General features: G+C 45.0%; 1 protein-coding gene across 1 annotated transcript in view; it reads left to right on the top strand.

Annotated features, from left to right (window-relative positions):
- Positions 1-7,329: 7,329 nt before the first annotated feature.
- LOC121282033 (disintegrin and metalloproteinase domain-containing protein 12-like) overlaps positions 7,330-21,051 on the top strand; it is a 34,949-nt gene continuing 21,227 nt past the window's right edge. Inside the window, exons 1-3 of the mRNA XM_041195390.1 lie at positions 7,330-7,472; positions 13,329-13,444; positions 19,043-19,131. Coding sequence (XP_041051324.1) covers positions 7,418-7,472; positions 13,329-13,444; positions 19,043-19,131 — 260 coding nt within the window. The 5' untranslated portion in view covers positions 7,330-7,417. The remainder of the gene's footprint in view (positions 7,473-13,328; positions 13,445-19,042; positions 19,132-21,051) is intronic.

Raw genomic sequence — 21,051 nt, 5'->3', positions numbered from 1 at the left:
GACATGGCCAGCAAAGGAAAAAAGACCAAAGCCTCCCTCTCCCCACCACCACCGCTCCCCCCCACCCCCCCCACCCCCCACTTTTTTTAAAGACGGGCCCCTTGAGCTGGATGCCGTGGAGACCTGATGGGATGACCTGTAACCCCTACTCTGGCTGCAGGACAGGCAGCAACATGACCAATCCAGCTTGGGAGGCGGTGGCAGCGGTGGTCAGCACCAACGCCCTGCAAAATAGGACAGGCACCCAGTGCCACAAGGGGATGAATGATCTCCTCCGTTCCACCAGGGTAAGTCACTCTTCTCAACACTCTCAACTCACCCACTCACAAACCCATCACACACCCACAGGGCCCTCACTCACTGCCAGTTCAAGGGGCATCACCATTCACTCTCTCAGACACACACCTTCATTGTCCTTATCCCGTCCATGGCACTACTCACCACCCACACAGGCCAGGCATTCTCATCGTCTGGCCTGGCAGGCGTCCTGCTTACACTTTCTTCATCTCTATCCATGCGGGACAAAATGACACTCAAGAGAGAGAGGATTGCCCGAAATCAAGGTCCTCACGGACTTTGAAAACAGAGTCATCCAGCTGGCCGGCCATGATATGGACCAGTCCTGTACTGCTGGTGAGGTCGGCACTGCTCTACCAAGTGAGGATCCAGCAGTGCAACATCCATCAGACAATCATGCCGTGAGTGATGTGTCCTCTTTCACAGGCCACTGCCATGGAATAATTATCTCCCCTTGCTTCCACAGGCACATTTGCCAAACAGCCGATAGAGTCCGTGACCCGGGGCCTCCAATCAAACCCTGAAGAAACCTCTGAAGAGGAATCTGAAGACATCCTCCTTGAGTCCCGTCACAGCGCTCTACCAATGCAGAGATACACACCTTGACGGGATCTAGCTTTAGAGTGGCCCTGGGATCACAATCTGGTGCGCACATCACACTGTCAGATCCACAATCTCATTGGAATTCTGAGTATTCTGAAATAACCCTTTAAATACCTGCCACTGCAGCTCTATTGACCTACCCCTTAACCACATTTGTCATTTCACTTTAGCTAGCTCTGCTTTCATGCTATCGTAATTGCCCTTATTTAAGCATAAAATACTAGTCTTGGACCCACTCTTCTCTCCCTCAAACTGAATGTAAAATTCAATCATTTTATGACCTCTGCTAGGTGGTAACTTCATGATGAGGTTGTCTATTAATCCTATCTCATTGCATAATACAGGTCTAGTATAGCTTGCATTCTAGAGTAACATCTCACAATGCTTAAAGTATTGCCAAACCAGAAATAAGCCTCTGTACGCTCTGCTCAAAGTTGAAGATGGCAGTAACCTTGCCTATTTTCCAGAACATCACTGCAGGAGTTCCACAGGGTATTGTCCTAGGCCCAGCCATCTTCAGCTGCTTCATCAATAACCTTCTTTCCATCATAAGGTGAAAAGTAGGGATGTCCGCTGATGGTTGCCCAATGCTCAGCACCATTTGCGATTTCTCAAATAGTGAAGAGCCCATGTCCAAATGCATCAAGGTCTGGACAATATCCAGCTTTGGGCTGACAAGTGGCAATAATATTCGTACCACACAAGTGCCAGGCAATGACCATCTCCAAAAGGAGAGAATCTCACCATCACCACTTGACATTACCATTATTTCAACATCCTGGGGGTTACCATTGACCAGAAACTGAACTGGACTATTCATATAAATACTGTGGCTACAAGAGCAAGTCAGAGGCTAGGAATCCTGCTACAAATAACTCACCTCCTGACTCCCCAAAGCCTGTCCACCATCTACAAGGCACAAGTCAGGAGTGTGATGGAATACTCTTCTTGCCTGGATGAGTGCAGCTACAACAACACTCAAAACAGTCCACTTGATTGGTACCACATCCACAAACATTCACTCCCTCCGCCACCGAGGTATAGTAGCAGCAGTATGTACCATCTACAAGATGCATTGCAGGAACTCACCAAGGCTCCTTAGGCAGCACCTTCCAAGCCCACAGCCACTACCATCTAGAAGGACAAGGGCAGCAGATACATAGGAACACCATCACCTGGATTTTCTCCTCCAAGTCACTAACCATCTTGACTTGGAAGTATATCTCCGTTCCTTCAATGTTGCTGGGTCATAATCCTGGAATCCCTTCCTAACAGCACTGTGGGTGTACCTACACCACAGGGACTGCAGCAGTTCAAGAAGGCAGCTCACCACCACCTTCTCAAGAGCAACTAGGGATGGACAATAAATGCTGGCCCAAACAGCAATGCCTACATCCGATCAATGAATAATAAAAAAAAACTTTCCTTTTTGAGAGACCAATCATCTGATTGATGATGGCTCTGGTTGTGTTGTGAATCTCATTATATCGGCGCTCAGGGTCATTCCTGGGACTGCGAACTGGCATCATGAGCCACTTCTTTAATGGGTAGCCTTTGTCACCCAGCAGCTATCCTTCCAAAGCATCAGGTCCTGTAAATATGGCTGGCACCTGGGAATTCCTAAAAGTATATGGATCATGGCTGCTCCCTGGGTATCTAACGCAGACCGGCGGGGTGTGCCGCTGATGGTCCCAGACTAACTGCACATTGACAAACTACTGACACATTGCTGACACTAGAGTGCTTAAGACCCCTGATAATGTCCAGGGATTCTAGATCATCCCAGAATAGCCAGCCAAGAGCCTATCGGCAGTCTCTCCTGCTGAAGTCAGGCACAGACCCAACTTCAGGCTTTATATCTGCCCTTACAGTCAAATATGAAACAAAGCAAGGTTCCCACCTGGAGTGTTTTACATGTTGGGACTGAATGATTGCATCCAGGATGTATTTTGGCAGATGATTAGACTGTTAACAAAGTTAAATTGCCATTAGTTGATCATTTCAAAGTGGCGAGCAGGCTCCCGATGTTGGAACCCGGCCACCCACAGTATTATGGCCGACCGGAGTGATGACATCAGGATCACGACCCGAGGTCTCATGCTGAATATTACATTACACTCCCATTTTCACAAGATGAAATTCACCCCATGCATTCTCGTCGGTTTTGTTTCTTTCTTCCATCTAATTCTTGTTCTTTCTGCACTATTCTTTTCTCAGTCTTTGTCAGTTGCCTCTCCTAATTTTTTTAATGCACTTTTTCTCTTCTTTCTGCTGCTACATCCTGGCTGCCCTTCCCCAGCAAGCTGGATTAATCCCTCCCCACTGCACACGTGGACATTGGTCCCAGCCCTGTTCAGGTGTAGCCATTATAGCTCATTAGATTAACAAGTGGGCTGTTGAGCTGAATGGTCAGGTGATGCCTGAGGATGCTTTTCCTTTAAGTTTTCATCCTTACAAATAGGCAGAGGTGCCTGAAACAAGGTGCCATGTGGGACACTAGGATCTCCAGTGACAATAACCCAGTGATTCAAGTCTTCTTCAGCTCGATGGTTACCTTAGAAGGTGTTGGCAGTGATTTCATACTCTCTCCCAAACACTGTCCAGAAGGAGTATTTCTGAAGTGCGGCTAAAGCCTGGTTTGTATGGGTATGGTTGATAAGTACTCTTACATTTGCTTGCACTGCGTATCCATCATATTCAAGGCGCATCTGTGGATCCAAGTATAAGACCTGCCAATAGCTCAGGAACGAGAGCCCAGTCCCTGAACTGGTTCCCAATTCCCCAGGAATCTGAAGCCCTCCTTCCTGCATCACCTCTCCAACTATACTATCTTCCTGTTTCTGTACACACCAACGTGTGGCGCTGGGGAGAAATCCAGGTGGCTCTCACGGTTCTGTGGGTTTGCTTCTGCCTGTAGTTCCCCTGAAGTGTCATCACCCTCACTGGCATTCAACAACTTAATCCTGTATAGCGAGTAATGTATTTCCAGGTGGTTCCTGCACTGCTTGCCTGTCTCTGCTGGAGTACCTGATAGCACTCCCTCTCTTCCTAACTCTCTGTAGAGAGCAAAGCGTGTCATCCACAAGACTTTTAGCTTTTTAAAATCTCTTTATTCCTTCATGGGATATGAGTGGTGCCCATCCATCCCTAATTGCCGTTGAACCCTGTGGCTCATTCCAGAGGGCGGTCAAGAGTCAACCATATTGTTCTGGCTCTGTAGGCCGCACGTAGGCCAGGCTAGGTAAGGATGACCAGTTACCGGTCAGCCAGATTGATTTTCATGACAATCGGCGATAGTTGTCATGCATAGATTTCAGTTCCAGGTTTGTTAATTGAATTGAAACCCCTCCAGCCGCCGCGGTGAGGTTTGAACCACTGGGCTGAATCTTTAGCTTGGCGAGCGTCCCGACGTGATCGAGCACTCGGGCAACATTAAGGTCGGCAGTCACACGGTGGGAGTCGGCCCGCCGACAATTAAAAGGCCGGTAAAAAGGCATTTAGAAGAAAGTTTTGGCTGCCTGTCCAACCTTACGGTCCAACCAAGTGGTCTTTGCATTTTTCTTTGCAAACCTCATCCACGGGCGGGATGAGATTTCCAACATCCAATAAAAACAAAGCAATCATTCTGAGACATGTTTAATTACATGCCCCTGCCTCATGTGACAGAGTCACATGGAGGGGACGTGTTTTATAACATTTGCCACACCTTTACTTTTTTACTTTGAAAACGGTTCATCTCCCTGAGGCAGCTCTGAGATTAGAAAGCGCCTGTCCCGTGTGCATGTGCGAAGCTTCGCGCTCGGCCTCCTCCCCCACACCAGGCAGCGCTGAGCGCTGAGCGCTGCCGCTGGCATCTCAGTCTGGACGGGCCTTCGTCGGCCCACAAAGCATGAAGTCTCGGGTCCGGCCCCGATCGCGGGCGCTGGTCAGCTTCCCAACCGCCCCTCGCCCAAGCCCGCCGGACAAGGTTAAAATTCTGCCCGATGTCTCCAGCGGGTTAGCTTGGGGCCTCTGGATTATTATCCCCGTCACGTTAGCACTATTCCACCGTCTCCCCCTAAGTACGTGACCACCCCCTCATGCTCAGGAGCTCAAAGCTCAAGCCAGATGTGTTGGTGGCATTTCCTGAATGTATGGTTTTCCAGGATACACAGTGTTCTGGAGTTCCCATTTTGGCTCAGGGTCTGTGTGCAATGTGTTCTAGCTGTTCTGTCACCTTCTTCAAAACTTTCAGCTTCTAAACGCTTTAAGGCGATTGAATAGCTTAACCAACACTAAAACTCTAACCACTGAAAATACTAACCAATGATATTCATAGTTTAACCCCCCACGACCAACTATTTACCCAGTTTCACCTTCCATGCCGGTTGTGATGCTGCAGCTTCAGCTTTTCTCTTCTGATTGCTTTGGGATTCTCTCCATGGCTGTTACCTACCCTGTCCTGCATTGATGCTCCTCAGTTCTGCTGCAATACCCTATCTGAAAGAGAAAGAGAGACTTACATTTATATAGCGCCATTCATGATCTCAGGATGCCCCAAAAGTGCTTTCCAGCCGGTGAAGTACTTTTGAAGAGCGGTCACTGATGTAACGTAGGAAACACGGCAGCCAATTTACGCACAGCAAAACCCCACAAACAGCTTTGTGATAACGATTGAGGGGTAAGTATTGGCCAGAATTCTGGGGATACCTCCCATGCTCTTCTTTGAAATAGCGCCATGGGATCTTAACGACGCCAGATTGGGCCTCAGTTTTAATGGACTGATTTTTACCTTTGGTGGGCGCACGAGATTGTCAGGCCCGGGGGTGCCCGGGAAACTGACCGCCGACCACGATCGGCCCCTGACCACGAGTTCAGGCTGGCTGGCCAGTTAACGGCCATCCAGCATGAACTGCACGCTGAAAAGCTCAGCGCTGCCGGTGTGGGGGTGGTGGTGGGGGGCAGGAAGAGGGCGGGCGATGACATCACCGCGGCCCGTGGGTGAGCGCTATGAAAGAGTTGCCTCGGGGCTCTGCAGACCTCACAATTAAGCACCTGAAAATATACCTCGTAAAAATGCTGTCCGCAAATATTAATTGTTTTATTTCATAACCATAAGAACAGAAGACATTGGAGCAGAAATTAGGACATTCGGCCCATCGAGTCTGCTCCGCCATTCAATCATGGCTGATAAGTTTCTCAACCCCATTCTCCCGCCTTCTCCCCGTAACCTTTGATCCCCTTACCAATCAAGAACCTATCTATCTCGGTCTTAAATACACTCAATGACCTGGCCTCCACAGCCTTCTGTGGCAATGAATTCCATAGATTCACCACTCTCTGGCTAAAGAACTTTCTCCTCATCTCTGTTCTAAAAGGTCTTCCCTATATTCTGAGGCTGTGCCCTCGGGTCCTAGTCTCTCCTACTAATGGAAACATCTTCCCCACGTCCACTCTATCCAGGTCTTTCAGTATCCTGTAAGTTTCAATCAGATAACGGAGGTTTCATCCCGCCCTTGGGTGAGGTTTGATGAAAAATGTAAAGGCCGCCTGGCCGATTTGCCCGTCCGCCAACCGTAAGGTTGGACGGGACACGAGAAATTGGAGGTAACTGCACCGTTAATGGGCTTAATTGCCCTCTTACTTGCGCGCGCTTCCGACTTTTGTGCCTGCCTGCCGAAAGTGAGCATGGGATGATGCCGGGACATGCGCCTGTTGTCATCTCGATTTTACGCCCGATCAGGCCGGGTGCACCCAGCTCCTCAAAGTAAAGTTCAGCCCAGCTTCTCAAGACAAAGATGGCACCGCTGACAGGGCGGCAGTCCCACAGCCTTGATTTTGTGCCCAAGCCCTGAAGTGATTTTTGAACCCACCACCTCGGAGGCACAGCGGTGAGTGGGTTACCGAATGAGCCACGGTATGGAATAGCGATGAGGTATCTTTTATGCCCATATGAAAAGAGTTGGGCCATCGCCTTAACTGATTTTTTAACTCAGCTCATTTGAAGGGTGCTATCTAAATGTAAGTTGAATGTTGTAGTCATTTCTGTTATTACAATCTGGTGCCAAGAGCCAACAATTGGTGAAATTCTATGTAAGGCTTAACTTGGTTTTGGCTGTAGATGAGTGCCAGAAGTGACATGCAACGAACAGTAAAATCCTGAGATGACAAGCAGTTTTTCTGATTTTAATTTTCCATTGTTTGCAATGTAAACATGATCTATGGTAATGGATGAGTAGAATTTCTTTTTAGGGGACAGTCTTTGTGCATTTTGCTGATGAGTGAGCCAAGATTTACAGAATAATCTTTGCAACCCTATGATCCTATTATGCTGGCAGAAAAGTTACTCACTTTAAGAATCAGTAAATGAGAGAGAGAGATCAGATTTCATGGTAGGAGGGGTTAGTTCCATGGAATTGATTGCCTAACATCAGGGAGAATCATTGATCAAAGTATAAGCAGTGCAGCAGATATTAAAAGACCAAACTCTCAACACAAATACTCAGAGAGTGAGAGGCCATCTGAAGTTGGAGCTGCAATGGAACCCCTACAGCTGCTCATCCTCACCTTATTGCTTTGTCTGGCTCCCAGAGGTACAGTGCAATTAATACAGTGAGCAATGCGGTCCTGAATCAAGAAATAACTTATATGTGCAAACAATAGGGAGCGGTTTGAGTGAGAATTTACTGTACAACAACAAAGGTTTATTTTGTTTATTATGTGATGTCTCCCAAAGAGGAGAATAACTGATTGTATTAATGTGTGAAACATAACATTTGTTTCTAGACAGGTCTCACTATTGATTAACTTTTAAATATTCTGCTTAGAAATATTGATTTTATTAAGAAGTAATTTTAAGATGTGAAGATGGAAAAATAGTGAGGAAAAATATTTAAATGCAGTGCTATGTGTTTGGGCATTTAACTCAGTATTCAAAGCAATGTATAGATAATGCACTATATATAGGTACAGTGCTCTTTTGACAGAACGTGCATTGTTGTAGAGACTGATTTTTAATGTTTGATATTGTTCTCACCGCAGCAACATGGCCATATTATTCTTACTACATTGTTCATACTTTTCCTACAAATCACTTAGATTTCATGACAATATTTTTAACTCGTTGGGAAATTGGATTGAAAACTGCCTTTCAGAAGATGGTGGTTAGGTTGAAGTCTAGAAATTTGAACTCTACAGTGTTAAAATATTATGAATTATATTTTTGGATGTTGTTTACAATTTCCTCCTATCATCTGCAGATCCAAAGTTATTAGACTTGCAAGTTGCACAAGGATCTCCTAAATACCCTACGTCCAAAATTGTGGCCGTTTATATAGTCAGCACCAAGAAACGCATCAGCTATTGGCATAACGTTGATCTAAATGAGAAATATTTGAATGCCCTTGCATGATACCCCTTGTCTGCTAGTTTAGTGAAGATTTTAAGCCATTTATTTTACTTTTGTTAAGCACAGAGGATCTTCACATTTGTTATTAATAACATGCTCCCATCCCAATTTCAGTACCCAAAGCAATCTATAGATTCATCCCTGAGATAAAAGCAAAATATTGCGGATACTGGAAATCTGAAACAAAAAAAAGAAAATGCTGGAAAAACTCAGCAGGTCCAACACAACCTGTGGAGAGAGAAACAAAGTTAACTTTTCGAGTCCATGTGACCCTTCTTCAGAATTTTATGGTTTTGTTTGCTATAGATTCATCCGTTGTGCTGTAGTTGAGAGACCTATGTGTTTACATATACGCAGGCATTATCATATACAATACATATGTACAGTGCTCTTTTGACAGAAAGTGCATTGTTATAGAAACTGATTTTTAATGTTTGATATTATTCTTGCTGCAACAACATGGCTGTGTTCTTACTACATTGTTCTTATTTTTTTTTGAACATGCACACACATGCACAGATACATACACTCCATCCCGAACAGCACTGTGGGTGTTCCTACACCACATGGACTGCAGCGGTTAAAGAAAGCAGCTCACCACCACCTTTCTCAAGTGCAATTAGGGATGGGCAATAAATGCTGGCATAGCCAGCGAAGCTCACATCCCATAAATTAATTAAAAAAAATATGCACACACCCATGCAAAGACAAACGTAGATACACACGCGCACACACACACTCTCACACACACATATATACTATTCAGGTTAAAGTTCTTGAGCAACTTTAAGCTTTCATAACCTTAAATGTACATGTGATAGAAGCAAACTTTAAATGGCATAGGAAGTCACAATTCATGAAGTTCTAAAGCAATGCAGGTCAAATACCTGCAGCCTGGATCACAAATACAATTTATGAAGTCACTTAGATTTCATGGCAATGTTTTTACCTAGTTGGGAAATTGAATCAAAAACTGCCTTTCAGAAGATGGTTGTGTTGAAGTCTAGGAATTTGAACTGTATAGTGTTTAAACATTATTATACGTTTGGATACTGTTTGCATCCATGCATACAAAGTTATTAGAGCTTAAAGTTGCACAAGTACCTGCTGAGTTTTTCCAGGTATTTTTATTTTTGTGACCTCATAAGTACCCTGTGTCCATGAATGTGAATATATAAATGTATCCATTTATGTATTTAACCATAACAAGCATATCAGCTATTAGCATAATATAGGTCTGAGTGAAAAATATTTTAATGCCCTTGCATGATATCCCTTATCTGCTAGTTTAGTGAAGATTTTAACCCATTTATTTTACTTTGGTTAAGCACATGGAACATTTGCTGTTGATAATACACCATCCAACTTTCAATCCCGTCACGTCATAAATAGGAACAAAATGAGTGTGAATAGATAGTTCGATAAGAGACCCCTAAAGGGCAGTTCCGGGCTTTGTACAAACACGCAGATCGCAGAATGTTATATTTCAGGGAAATGTCCAGCTTTTGCAGAAACCTGCAGCTGGTGGAATAGACACTATTACAGGGGTGGAATTCTCCAGCCTCTCATGCCGGTGGGATCCTCAGGTCCTGCTGACGTGAATGGAGATTTCAATGGCTCTCCAGCCCTGCTGTGAGGGGACTGGAAAATCCTGGCCTACAATTCCCAATTGTTGCCACAAAAGGGAAAAGGAAGGCCAAGCAACTAATCTACAGAGGTTTATAATGATAGATCAGCATTTTAATCTATTCAGCCAAAATTTTCTTTCATGTTAGACAAAGTAAATATTCTATCCAGGTAGAAAGAAAGGGACAAGCTCATAGCACAGGAAATGGGAATAAAGCAAAAAGGCAATGGGAAATGACAGTGGTATAAAGATTTATTAGTGCTATTCCTTCTGTTTACCATGGAGTTCACCTGGTACGATTTCTACCCAACCCATCTGTTTATCCGAGGAAGATTGTTGTTACCCCTCTTGTAAAGGTAAATGGAGTTTTATTGAAGGATATGGATTAATTCTTGCTAATTAACATCCTTAAAAGAGAGGACATTGAGAGTTAGAAGGAGAAATAGAGATAAAGGTGATAGTTTTTTTTGTCAGCTGCAATGTTACTGTTTAAAAATAAGGGGTTGCCCATTTGAAACAGAGATGAGGTGAATTTTTTTCACTCAGAGGGTCATGAGTCTTTGGAACTCTCTTCCTGAAAAGGTGGTGGAAGCAGAGCCTTTGAATATTTTTAAGGCAGAGGTGGATAGATCCTTGCTAAGCAAGGGGATGATAGGTTATCTGGGGTAGGTGGCAGATTTCAGGTTACTATTAGATCAGCCATGATCTTATTAAATGGTGGAGCAGGCTTGAGGGGCTGAAAAGCCTATTCCTGCTCCTTTTTCGTATGTATGTTCATATGTATGTTCGCATGTGATGCCATGAAAGCAACTGGTTATGTGTTAAGGATGAAAGAATTAATCCATATTCTTGAATAAAACTCTATTTACCTTTACAAGAGGGGTAACAACAATCTTCCTCGGATAAACAGATGGGTTGGGTAGAAATCGTACCAGGTGAACTCTATGGTAAACAGAAGGAATAGCACTAATAAATCTTTATACCACTGTCATTTCCCATTGCCTTTTTGTTTTTTTCTCATTCCCTGTGCTATGAGCTTGTCCCTTTCCTTCTACCTGGATAGAATATTTACTTTGCATAACATTAAAGAAAATATTGGTTGAATAGATTAAAATGCTGATCTATCATTATAAACCTGTGTAGTTTAGTATTATGGTTTTATTCTTAATTTTTAATTCATTCTTCAGATGGAAATATTTATATGCAAAATAGAATCAGATCTTAAGAATTATAGAATCTTAAAGCCCAGAAGGGGGCCATGTGGACTCTCCTGACCCTCTTGGCTCTTCAAGAGATGTCCAATTAGTCTCAGCAGTTTCTCATTAACCCTGCAAAATAGTGCTCTTCAACTACATGTATTATTGGAGCTTGGTCTAAATAGCCAAGTGGTTATGGTACTGGGTATGTAACCCCAACATCAAGAGTTCAAATCTCACAATGGCAAACTGTGAAACATGTAACTTCATCTGAAACAGATGGAAACAGGTTTGTACTCGAAAGAGTATCAAGAGTTCAAATCTCATAATGGCAAACTATGGAACAATGTGACTTCATCTGAAACAGATGGAAACAGGTTTGTACTCAAAAGAGTTACATGTATTATTGGGGCTTGACCTAAATAGCCAAGTGGTTATGGTACTGGGTTTGTAACCCCAAGATCAAGAGTTCAAATCTCACAATGGCAAACTATGAAACAATGTAACTTCATCTGAATAGGAACAGATGGAAACATGTTTGTACTCAAAAGAGTTACTGAACCATTCATGAAATTTTTTCAGCCCCACGCTCCTGATCTATGGACACCCGGTGCGGAAGGGGGTCAGGAAGGAGGAGGACCTCCTCGTGATCCTGCTCCTGGGCCTGGCCAAGTTGGCCATTAACAGGTCCAGGCAGCGGGTGATCGACGGGGGGGTCCCGCCCGATTGTTTGTCCCTCTTCCGCGGCTACGTTCGCTGCCGGATGTCCCTGGAGAGGGAGCACGCGGTGTCTGCTGGCACTCTTGAGGCCTTCCGTGCTCGGTGGGCACCGCGGGGACTGGGGTATTTTGTTGACCCCTTTAATCACATTTTGATTTAAAGTTTGTAAGGTTCCTTTAAACTTTTGTCCTTGGTTTTACAGCTGACCTGAATTAGGGGCTGTGCCTGATTTATCCCAATTTTGTTGATTTGGTTTTCATTTAAAAGATTATCAAGAGTTCAAATCTCACTATGGTAAACTATGAAACAATGTAACTTCATCTGAAACAGATGGAAACGTGTTTGTACTCGAAAGAGTTACAGCTTACTCAAAAGAGTTACATGTCTTATTGCCTTTGCAAGTTCATATGGAATCTGATTCCACCATCCTTAGTGTGTTCCAACTTTCTGTGCATGAAGAAAATCTCATTTACACTCTAGTTCTTTTGCCAATTATTTTAAATTGTGCATTTAAGATTAATACATTAAACCAGCTCACCATAAACAATTATTAACTGGAAGGTTATGGCAATTTGGTTTCAGCTGAATGTTGGTGCGTTGTGCAGCCAGGAAAGGTGATACTCCCGTGTCTGTGTGTGTGTGTGTGTGTGTGTGTGTGTGTGTGTTAGTATAAAATCCCCCCCAGCAGCCTATCAAGTTGACAGGTTTAACAGGAAAACAAATGGCAGGAGGCTGCAACCACGGTGGGGAGATGGTTCTTGCCAATCAGGAGGAGGTGGTTGGGGGTGGGGGGGAGGGGTAGGCTGCTGATTAGAGATGAGGGTTGTCCCCAGTCCCAGGAGGAGATAGAGAGAGACCACAACTGGGAGACAGCAGGCCAAAGGGTTTCTTGAGCAGCCAGGACAAGCATTCCTGCACTTCTCCTGGCCCACAAGGGGTGCTATGGTAAGACACCTACCTTCTGCAGCCACCAGTTTCTGCTTCCATTTTGCTGCTGAGTTTCACAGGCCACAAGGCGACAGCCACCAGTAGTTAAATACACATCCTCCTCCTAACTTCAGGCTGAGGTCCTGTTTCATGTTTAACTCCCATAGCCCCTTACTCCAGCCACTGGGAGTTAATATCGAGGCCTATGATTCTGCAAATCAGATACCTCCCCCAGTTGCACTGGCGGGGGGGGAGGGGAGGTGGTGGGGTGGGGGGGGGGGGGTGCGGAATCAAGCCTGTGAGTGCCTGGTCTGCTTTACTCAGCCCTACATTGAGCTTGCCTTTATACCTTTGAGGCCAAGTGGGCATGTTCACCCAGTATCTTGGTTAATCTGTTGCCTTGCCCCGACTTTGATAAAAACCAAAATACTGCGGATGCTGGAAATCTGAAACAGAAACAAAAATTGCTGGGGAGAAACTCAGCAGGTCTGTGGAGAGAAAGACAGAGTTGATGTATCGAGTCCGTTTGGCTCTTCTTCAAAATTCGATAACCTCGATTTCTTCTTTTTAGGGAGGTGCTGCTCGCAGAGTCAGAAGAAACGTTCCATATATTCCCACACGTATGAAATAGCCAAAGCAAGAAAACTGACTGAACCCCTGAGTTTATTATCAAAGAATATCACAAAGGTCAGGCTGACTCTCACTGGTTTGCTATGAAAAAGGAAGCTGTGAACAGCGGCTCGCTTAAAATCTCTTTGAATGTCCTGACATACCTCATCTTTGTTAACAGCTCAGTTGGTGAACAGCGTTTCTTTGAAAATTCATTCAGGTGATGTGGGGCATCGCTGGCAACACTAGCATTTATTGCCAACCCCTAGCTGCCCTTGAGAAGGTGGCAGTAAGCCAACTTCTTAAACCAGTGTGGTCTGTGTTGTGAAATGTGTTACCTCAGCGCTGTTAGTTTGGGAGTTGAGTTAGATGCGAGTATGAACAACATAAGCAAGCTATAAAGTATCGCCCCTGCTACCCTGCATCAGCATTCCACCCAACTTTAGAAAGAGCTCCTTTGTTATACAATGTGTTGTTATATTTCATTATTCCTGTACAAGTCAATCTTACAGACTGCCCCTAATATTTTCCTGTAAAATTTTTCCCCCAGCTATTTTATCTCAGGTGTTAAGAGGTGATGGAGTGGTGGTAGTGCCACCCGATTAGTAATCCCGAGGCCTGGGCTAAAACACTAGGGACATGGTTTCAAATCCCACCATGGCAGCTGGTGAAATTTAAATTCAGTTAATAAAATCTGTAATTGAAAGCTAGTTTCAGTCATGGTTGACCATGAAACGATTGTTGCTAAAACCCATCTGCTTCACTAATGCCCTTTAGGGAAGGAAATCTGCCATCCTGATCTGGTCTGGCCTACAGACTACTACTGGCCTGGAATCCAGGCTCACAGCAATGTGGCTGACTCTTAATGGCCCTCTGAAATGACCTAGCAAGCCACTCATTTCAAGGGCAATTCAGGATGCCTTGTCAGTGACGCCTACATCCTGTGAAAGAATAAATAAAACTGTTCCAGTACAGCTACAACGCTGGCATCTACCCAGCAATGGGGAAAAATGCCCAGGTATGTCCAGTAAACAAAAAGCAGGACAAATCCAACCTGACCAATTACCACCCCATCAGTATACTCTGCATCTTCAGTAAAGTAATGGAGGAGGTCATCAACAGTGCTATCAAGCGGCACTTGCTTAGCAATAACCTCTCATTGATGCCCAGTTTGGGTTCCGCCAGGGCCACTCAGCTCCTGACCTCATTACAGCCTTGGTTCAAACATGGACAAAAGAGCTGAACTCCCGAGGTGAAATGAGAGTGACTGCCCTTGACATCAAGGCCGCATTTGACCGAGTGTGGCATCAAGGAGCTCTGGCAAAACTGGAGTCAATGGGAAAAACCTCTCCGCTGGTTTGAGTCATACCTAGCACAAAGGAAGATGGTTGTGCTTGTTGCAGGTCAGTCATCTCAGCTCCAGGACATCAGTACAGGATAGTGTACTAGAATAGTGTTCCTCAAGATACTGTACTAGGCCCAACCATCTTCAGCTGCTTCATCAATGACCTTCCTTCCATCATAAGGTCAGAAGTGGGGATGTTCACTGAAATCAATGTTCTGCACCATTTACAACAGCTCAGATACTGAAGCAGCCCATGTCCAAATGCAGTAAGACCTGGACAAATTCCAGGCTTGGGTTGACAAGGCAAGTAACATTCACACCTCACAAGTGCCAAGCAATGACTACCGCCGACAAGAGAGAATCTAACCAATGCCCCTTGACATTCAATGGCATTGCCATCACTGAATCCCCCATTATCAGCATATCATTGACCAGACACTGAACTGGATTGGCCACATAAATACTATGCCTACAAAAGCAAGCCAGAGGCTAGGAATCCTGCAGTGTGTAACTCACCTCCTGACTCCCCAAAGCCTGTCTACAATCTACAAGGCACAAGTCAGGAGTGTGATGGAATACTCTCCCCTTGCCTGGATGAGTGCAGCTCCTGCAACACTCAAGAAAGTTGACACCATTCAGGACAAAGCAGTCCATTTGAATGGCACTCCATCCACAAACGTTAACTGCCTCCATCACCGACGCTCTGTAGCAGCAGTGTGTACCATCTACAAGATGCACTATAGGAATTCACCAAGGCTCCTTAGTTAGCACCATCCAAGCCCATGACCACTACCATCTAGAAGGACAAGGGCAGCAGATAGATGGGAACACCACCATCTGGAAGTTCTCCTCCAAGTCACTCGCCATCCTGACTTGGAAATGTATCGCCGTTCCTTCACTGTCACCGGGTCAAAATCCTGGAACTCCCTCCATAACAGCACTGTGGGTGTGCCTACACCAGATGGGCTGCAGCGGTTCAAGAAGGCAGCTCACCACCACCTTCTCAAGGGCAACTAGGGATGGGAACCAAATGCTGGCCCAGCCAGTGACACCCACATCCCTTGAATGAATTAAAAAAAAAACGATGAAGTAATTGAGATTTCCTATGATACCACTGTCCTATGTTTCCCACTGTAAAGTTTCAAATCATTGTACTTTATCCAGGCAATGATACTTCTTTGGTGAATGATCAATAAAAATGTGTTATTGTACTGCAGCATATTCATAGTGATACAGCACAGAAGAAGCAAAAACAGAATTACCTGGAAAAACTCAGCAGGTCTTGCAGTATCGGCGGAGAAGAAAAGAGTTGACGTTTCGAGTCCTCATGACCCTTCAGCAGAACTGTTGAAGGGTCATGAGGACTCGAAACGTCAACTCTTTTCTTCTCCGCCGATGCTGCCAGACCTGCTGAGTTTTTCCAGGTAATTCTGTTTTTGTTTTGGATTTCCAGCATCCGCAGTTTTTTGTTTCTATATCAGCACAGAAGAATGCTATTTAGCCTGTTATGGCTGTTCCATCTTTTTGAAAGAACTTTCCAATTAAAAGAATGGCTTGCACTTATATAGCTCTTTCCCTGATGACCAGCTGTCTCAAAGCTTTGCAGCCAACGATGTACCTTTGAAGTGTCGTCATTCTTGTAATGTGGGATCCGTGGCAGCTCATCTGAGTGCAGAAAGTTCCCATAAATAGCCATGTGATAATGATCAGATAATCTGTTTTTGTGATGTTAATTGAGGGATAAGTATTGGCCAGGACACCGGGGATAACTCCCCTGCTCTTCTTCAAAACAATTTAGCCCCGATTTTTTTTGTTCAAGCCCTGGAACGGGACTTGAGCTCAACGCCTCGTGACTCAGGGTTGAGAGGGCCAATGGCTGAGCCCAAGCTGACACTGCTCAAGTCCCACTCTTTCCCCCATGGTCCTGTACGTTTTTAGTTGCCTTTTCACGTATTTATCCACTACCACTTCCATTCTGAAAGTTCCAGGCCGTGTGTCCCAGGTCGTAAACAACTCACTGTGGGGAAAAGGTTCTCCTCATCTCCCTCTGGTGACACTCACTGTAACTGGCTGAAAATCAGATCAGGCCGATAAAGGACCCCAGGCTATTGGCAGAGATTCTCTTTCTTAAATGCAAGTGACAAGCTTTTGGATTATGTTGCCTTTCTGTGACACGTCAGAGAAAAATAAATGTCTCAGCCGCCTGCCAGCAAGTTAGCACCAGCATCTTTGTCATCTCAGTTGCTGAATCTTGTGACTAAAGAAAAATAAACATGTTTGTGTCTTTAAATTGGCACTTTGCCACATTGCTCAGTAGTTTATGCAACAAGGCCGATTTCTCAACCGGAAATCCCAAGTCGTTAATCTATTAAATTTAGTAAACGGATGTGGTCATATTTAATATTTTTAGCTCGATAGGGGAGAAAGAAGGAAGATGTTGTCACTTAAGCACGAGACTAAAACCAGCGAGTCATCAATGTAAGATGGTCAGTACTAAATCCAATATAAAATTCAAGAGAAACCTCTTTACCCAGAGAGTGGTGAGAATGTGGAACTTGCGACCACAGGGGGTAGTTGAGGCAAGTAGTAGCGCAGCTGCGTTTAGGAGGGAGCTGGGTAACTGCATGACGGGCAGGGGGAAAAGAAGGCGATCAGCTTCTTGAGCACGTCCGAGCAGCAATGCTGCTGATGGCAGTGCCTATTGAGGTTAGGTTGTAAATGATTTGTGCGCACTCCCGGGGGACAACCTTCGGTCTCAAGGTGCAAGGGGATCACCCACTTCCAGTAACTTTGCTGGCGATGGGGACCTTGAATTGCCGAGCGTCTGGTTCACCTCGGGGTCAGCTTGCGGGTCTCTGCGAGGCCTCGCCATCAGCTGCCGCAGTGGAATCACACGGGTGGTGGATGCCCCGCAGGAGAAGGCGTCAGACTTCGTTATCTTCACCACAGATACAGCCAGTCAGGCACAGGGGACTGTGGGGTTTTTCTGCCATGGCACGATTCACTCAGGTGCAGGATGTCATCAGCAGCACCCATGCAGCTAACAGAGCCACCAGCCTGGACGTTTATCAACCGGAAGGGATCCCACTCATTCAATATGCAGCTGGTGTGTGACCAGTTCCTTCACGTCTGCACCCAGACTCCCTGGCAACTGGTCATGATTCATTCATCCTCGGGTTGTCACAGGTGCCGCTGCCGATCATGGCACCTGACATCTTTGCTTTGAAGGGATGGCTGCTGACCACTGAGTGCAACCCCACAGCGGAGAGAGAGATAGAGGCACAAATCTGCAGGGAAATTGCAAGAACTATAGAGTGGTGATACTGAGGGACTTTAATTACCCAAATCTCAATAGGAATAATGTTAAAGGAGAAGGAGGGGGCAGGAACTTCTGAAAAATGTTCAGGAGAACTTACTTGAGCAGAACGATCTTGGTCCAGCTTGAAAGGAGACATTGTCGCACCTGGCGCTAAGAAATGAGGCGGGCCAAGTGTCTGTGGAGGAACACTTGGGTAAGAGTGATCATTGCATAGATTAGTAAAGGAGAAAAGTATGGAACAATTTAATAAAATTGGAAGAGGGCTAACGTTAATGCAATGAGGAGGGATCTGGTCAGGATAAAATAGAACCAGAGACTAACAGGAAAAACTGTACTGGAACAGCTGGAACATTGGGTGATCTTTAAGGAAGAGATGTTTCAGATTAGGTACATTCCAACAAGGGAGAAAGGTATGGAGCCAAAAAGTGTGTGATGAGGAAGGTCGAGATTATAATGAAACAATAAAAGGACAGCGTATGATGCATATCAGGTGATTCGCTGAACTGATGGGGCTATCCTTCCATCAGAGGCTGTCACGTATATTCTATGAAAACTTGCTCCCGCCCTGATAAGACAAGTCTGGCTGCAGCCAAGTGGATGGCTGATTGGTGCCCTTTATACAGGGCCGACTACTTCTAACTCTTGCCTCCTGATTGTACCTGCGGTCTACAATTGGACAGGTATTGCGGAGGAGAAGCACTAATTTGTTGCCTCTTGGAAAATCAAACGGACATCGCACAATGGCCTTAAGTGGGGTTGGGACCTGAAATTGTTCCCGAGATCAGGGTCAAAATCCGGCCAGTTATCCGTGTGTGTGTCTCTCCCTCTCCATAGGTGCTTCCCAAACCCCTGGGTGTTGCCCTGTATTATCTGTTTTTAACTTCCAACGTCTCCCAACTTCCCATAATATTCCAATATTCTTGATGCTATTTTGCTTCAGGATAGATGCATTTTGTCTCTTTCAGTGATTGTACTGCCTATTGATGGGCATTTCTGTCCCATTGCTTTTCAGTGGGAATTGCAGAGTGATCAGGAGGACCAAGTACGGTACTTGCTGCAGTTCAGAGGTCAGGACCATGTCTTGCACCTGGTGAAGGCACGGTAAGCACTTCTCTCATTGTAAAGAGACACTAGGTGACACAAGGATTGTCTTCCAGGTTAGTTGGTACCATTTCGTCACCTAGTGATTCCAACCACTGTGACAGGATCTAATGAACACCACAGCCAAGAACTGAGTTTGTGAGCTCAAATTGCACAGTGGCAAGTTATTATAGAATCATACAGCACAGAAAGGGGCCATTCAGTCCATTGTGCCTGTAACAGCTCTTTGGAAGAGCTATCCAAGTAGTCCCATTCCCCCTGTTATTTCCTGTAGCCCTGTGGGTTTGTCCTTTATATATGTTTATGTCCAATTCCCTTCCGAATTTATTTTCACCACCTTTTCGGGCAGTGCATTCCAAATGATAACAACTCGCTCCATGAAAAGGAAATGCTCTTCACGTACCCTCTGGTTCTTCTGTCAATGAATAATTAATTCCAAAAATATTTGATAATTGGCACCAGGAAGACTTGATCTAGACAGCTGCCAGATTGGTGTAAACAACCAACACCCAAAAGGTTCATCAACATCCTTCAAGGAAGGGAACCCGTCATCTCTGTCTAGTGTGATTATATAAGTGACTTTGCTCCATACTGTGCGGTTGACTCTGAAGTGATTTAGCAAGACATTCAGTTATAACCACAAGAATGGACAATGCCCATCTGCTGAATCAATCTAAAAAATATATACAATGGGTCAGGCAGATGGGCCAGGGTTCTAGCTCTTGGTTACCATCCAGTGAGTTGCCTGGAGAATATGTGTGTGTGCAAATGTCAGGCTGAGTTTGGCTTTTATGCCTTTTTCAGGTATGCTCTTCCAACCCTCATTTCAGGGCTCATAATGGAAGACTTGTCATTCCAATAGAGTATTGCAGGAACACTCTGACCAGTAAGACTCCAACTTGAGACAGCACTTTCAGAAAAAGATGAGGGGAAATTATACAGGAAATATTCTGGGGTGCCGAGAAATGTGCTCCCTACTTCACTGGTGTGACATTTTTCCATCGAACCATATTGTGGGCTCTCTGAATAAGATTGCCAAACTGATTTGGTTTTGAGAGTATATAGGACAAAACTGTCCCCACTGGTAAATGGGCCGATAACCAGGGGACTGGGTAGACGGTGGTGTAGTGGTAATGTCAGTGGACTAGTAATCCAGAGGCTCAGGTTAATGCTCTGGGGCATGGGTTTAAATCCCACCATGGCACCCAGTGGAATTTAAATTCAATTAATAAATCTGGAATGTAAAGCTCGCCTCAGTAATGGTGACCATTGTCATCTAGTTCACTCATGTCCCTTAGGGAAGGAAATCTGCCGTCCTTACCTGGTCTGGCCCATGTGTGACTCCAGGTCCACAGCAATGTGGTTGACTCTTAGCTGCCCTCTGAAATGGCCTAGCAAACCACTCAATTTAAGGGCTATTAGGGATGGGCAACAAATGCTGGTCTTGTGAGTTGAATTAGATAGCTCTTCCAAAGAGCCAGCACAGGTCAGACAGGCTGAATGGCCTTCTTCTGTGCTGCATGATTGTATAATTTCATGAATGGAACAAACTGAGCCAGTTTTGGTGCTGGGCACCCATGCCCACTAGGTGCTGGGCACCCATGCCCACTAGGTGCTGGGCACCCATGCCCACTAGGGACTGGTGCCCAAACCAATTTTGCTGTGGATCCTTGCAGCCAGCAAAGAGAGGAGGGAATTCATTGCACATTCACTTCCGGTTCTTTTGCCAATCGCCCCTGGTTCCTGACCCTCTTGCCACTGGAAATAGTTTCTCTTTCATTTCTCCGTGAATGTTAGGTATTGGATGTTAAACTTTGGGAAGAGGTTAGATGCTATGACCATCCTAAGAACCAGTTTCTTACATGCAATGAACACAAATGATTAAGGAAGAATAAATAGTGTAATTGAATAATTTATAGA

The sequence above is a fragment of the Carcharodon carcharias genome, chromosome 1 (assembly GCF_017639515.1).
Source record: "Carcharodon carcharias isolate sCarCar2 chromosome 1, sCarCar2.pri, whole genome shotgun sequence".
NCBI lineage: Eukaryota > Metazoa > Chordata > Chondrichthyes > Lamniformes > Lamnidae > Carcharodon > Carcharodon carcharias.
This window is presented reverse-complemented; position numbering and strand designations above follow the sequence as displayed.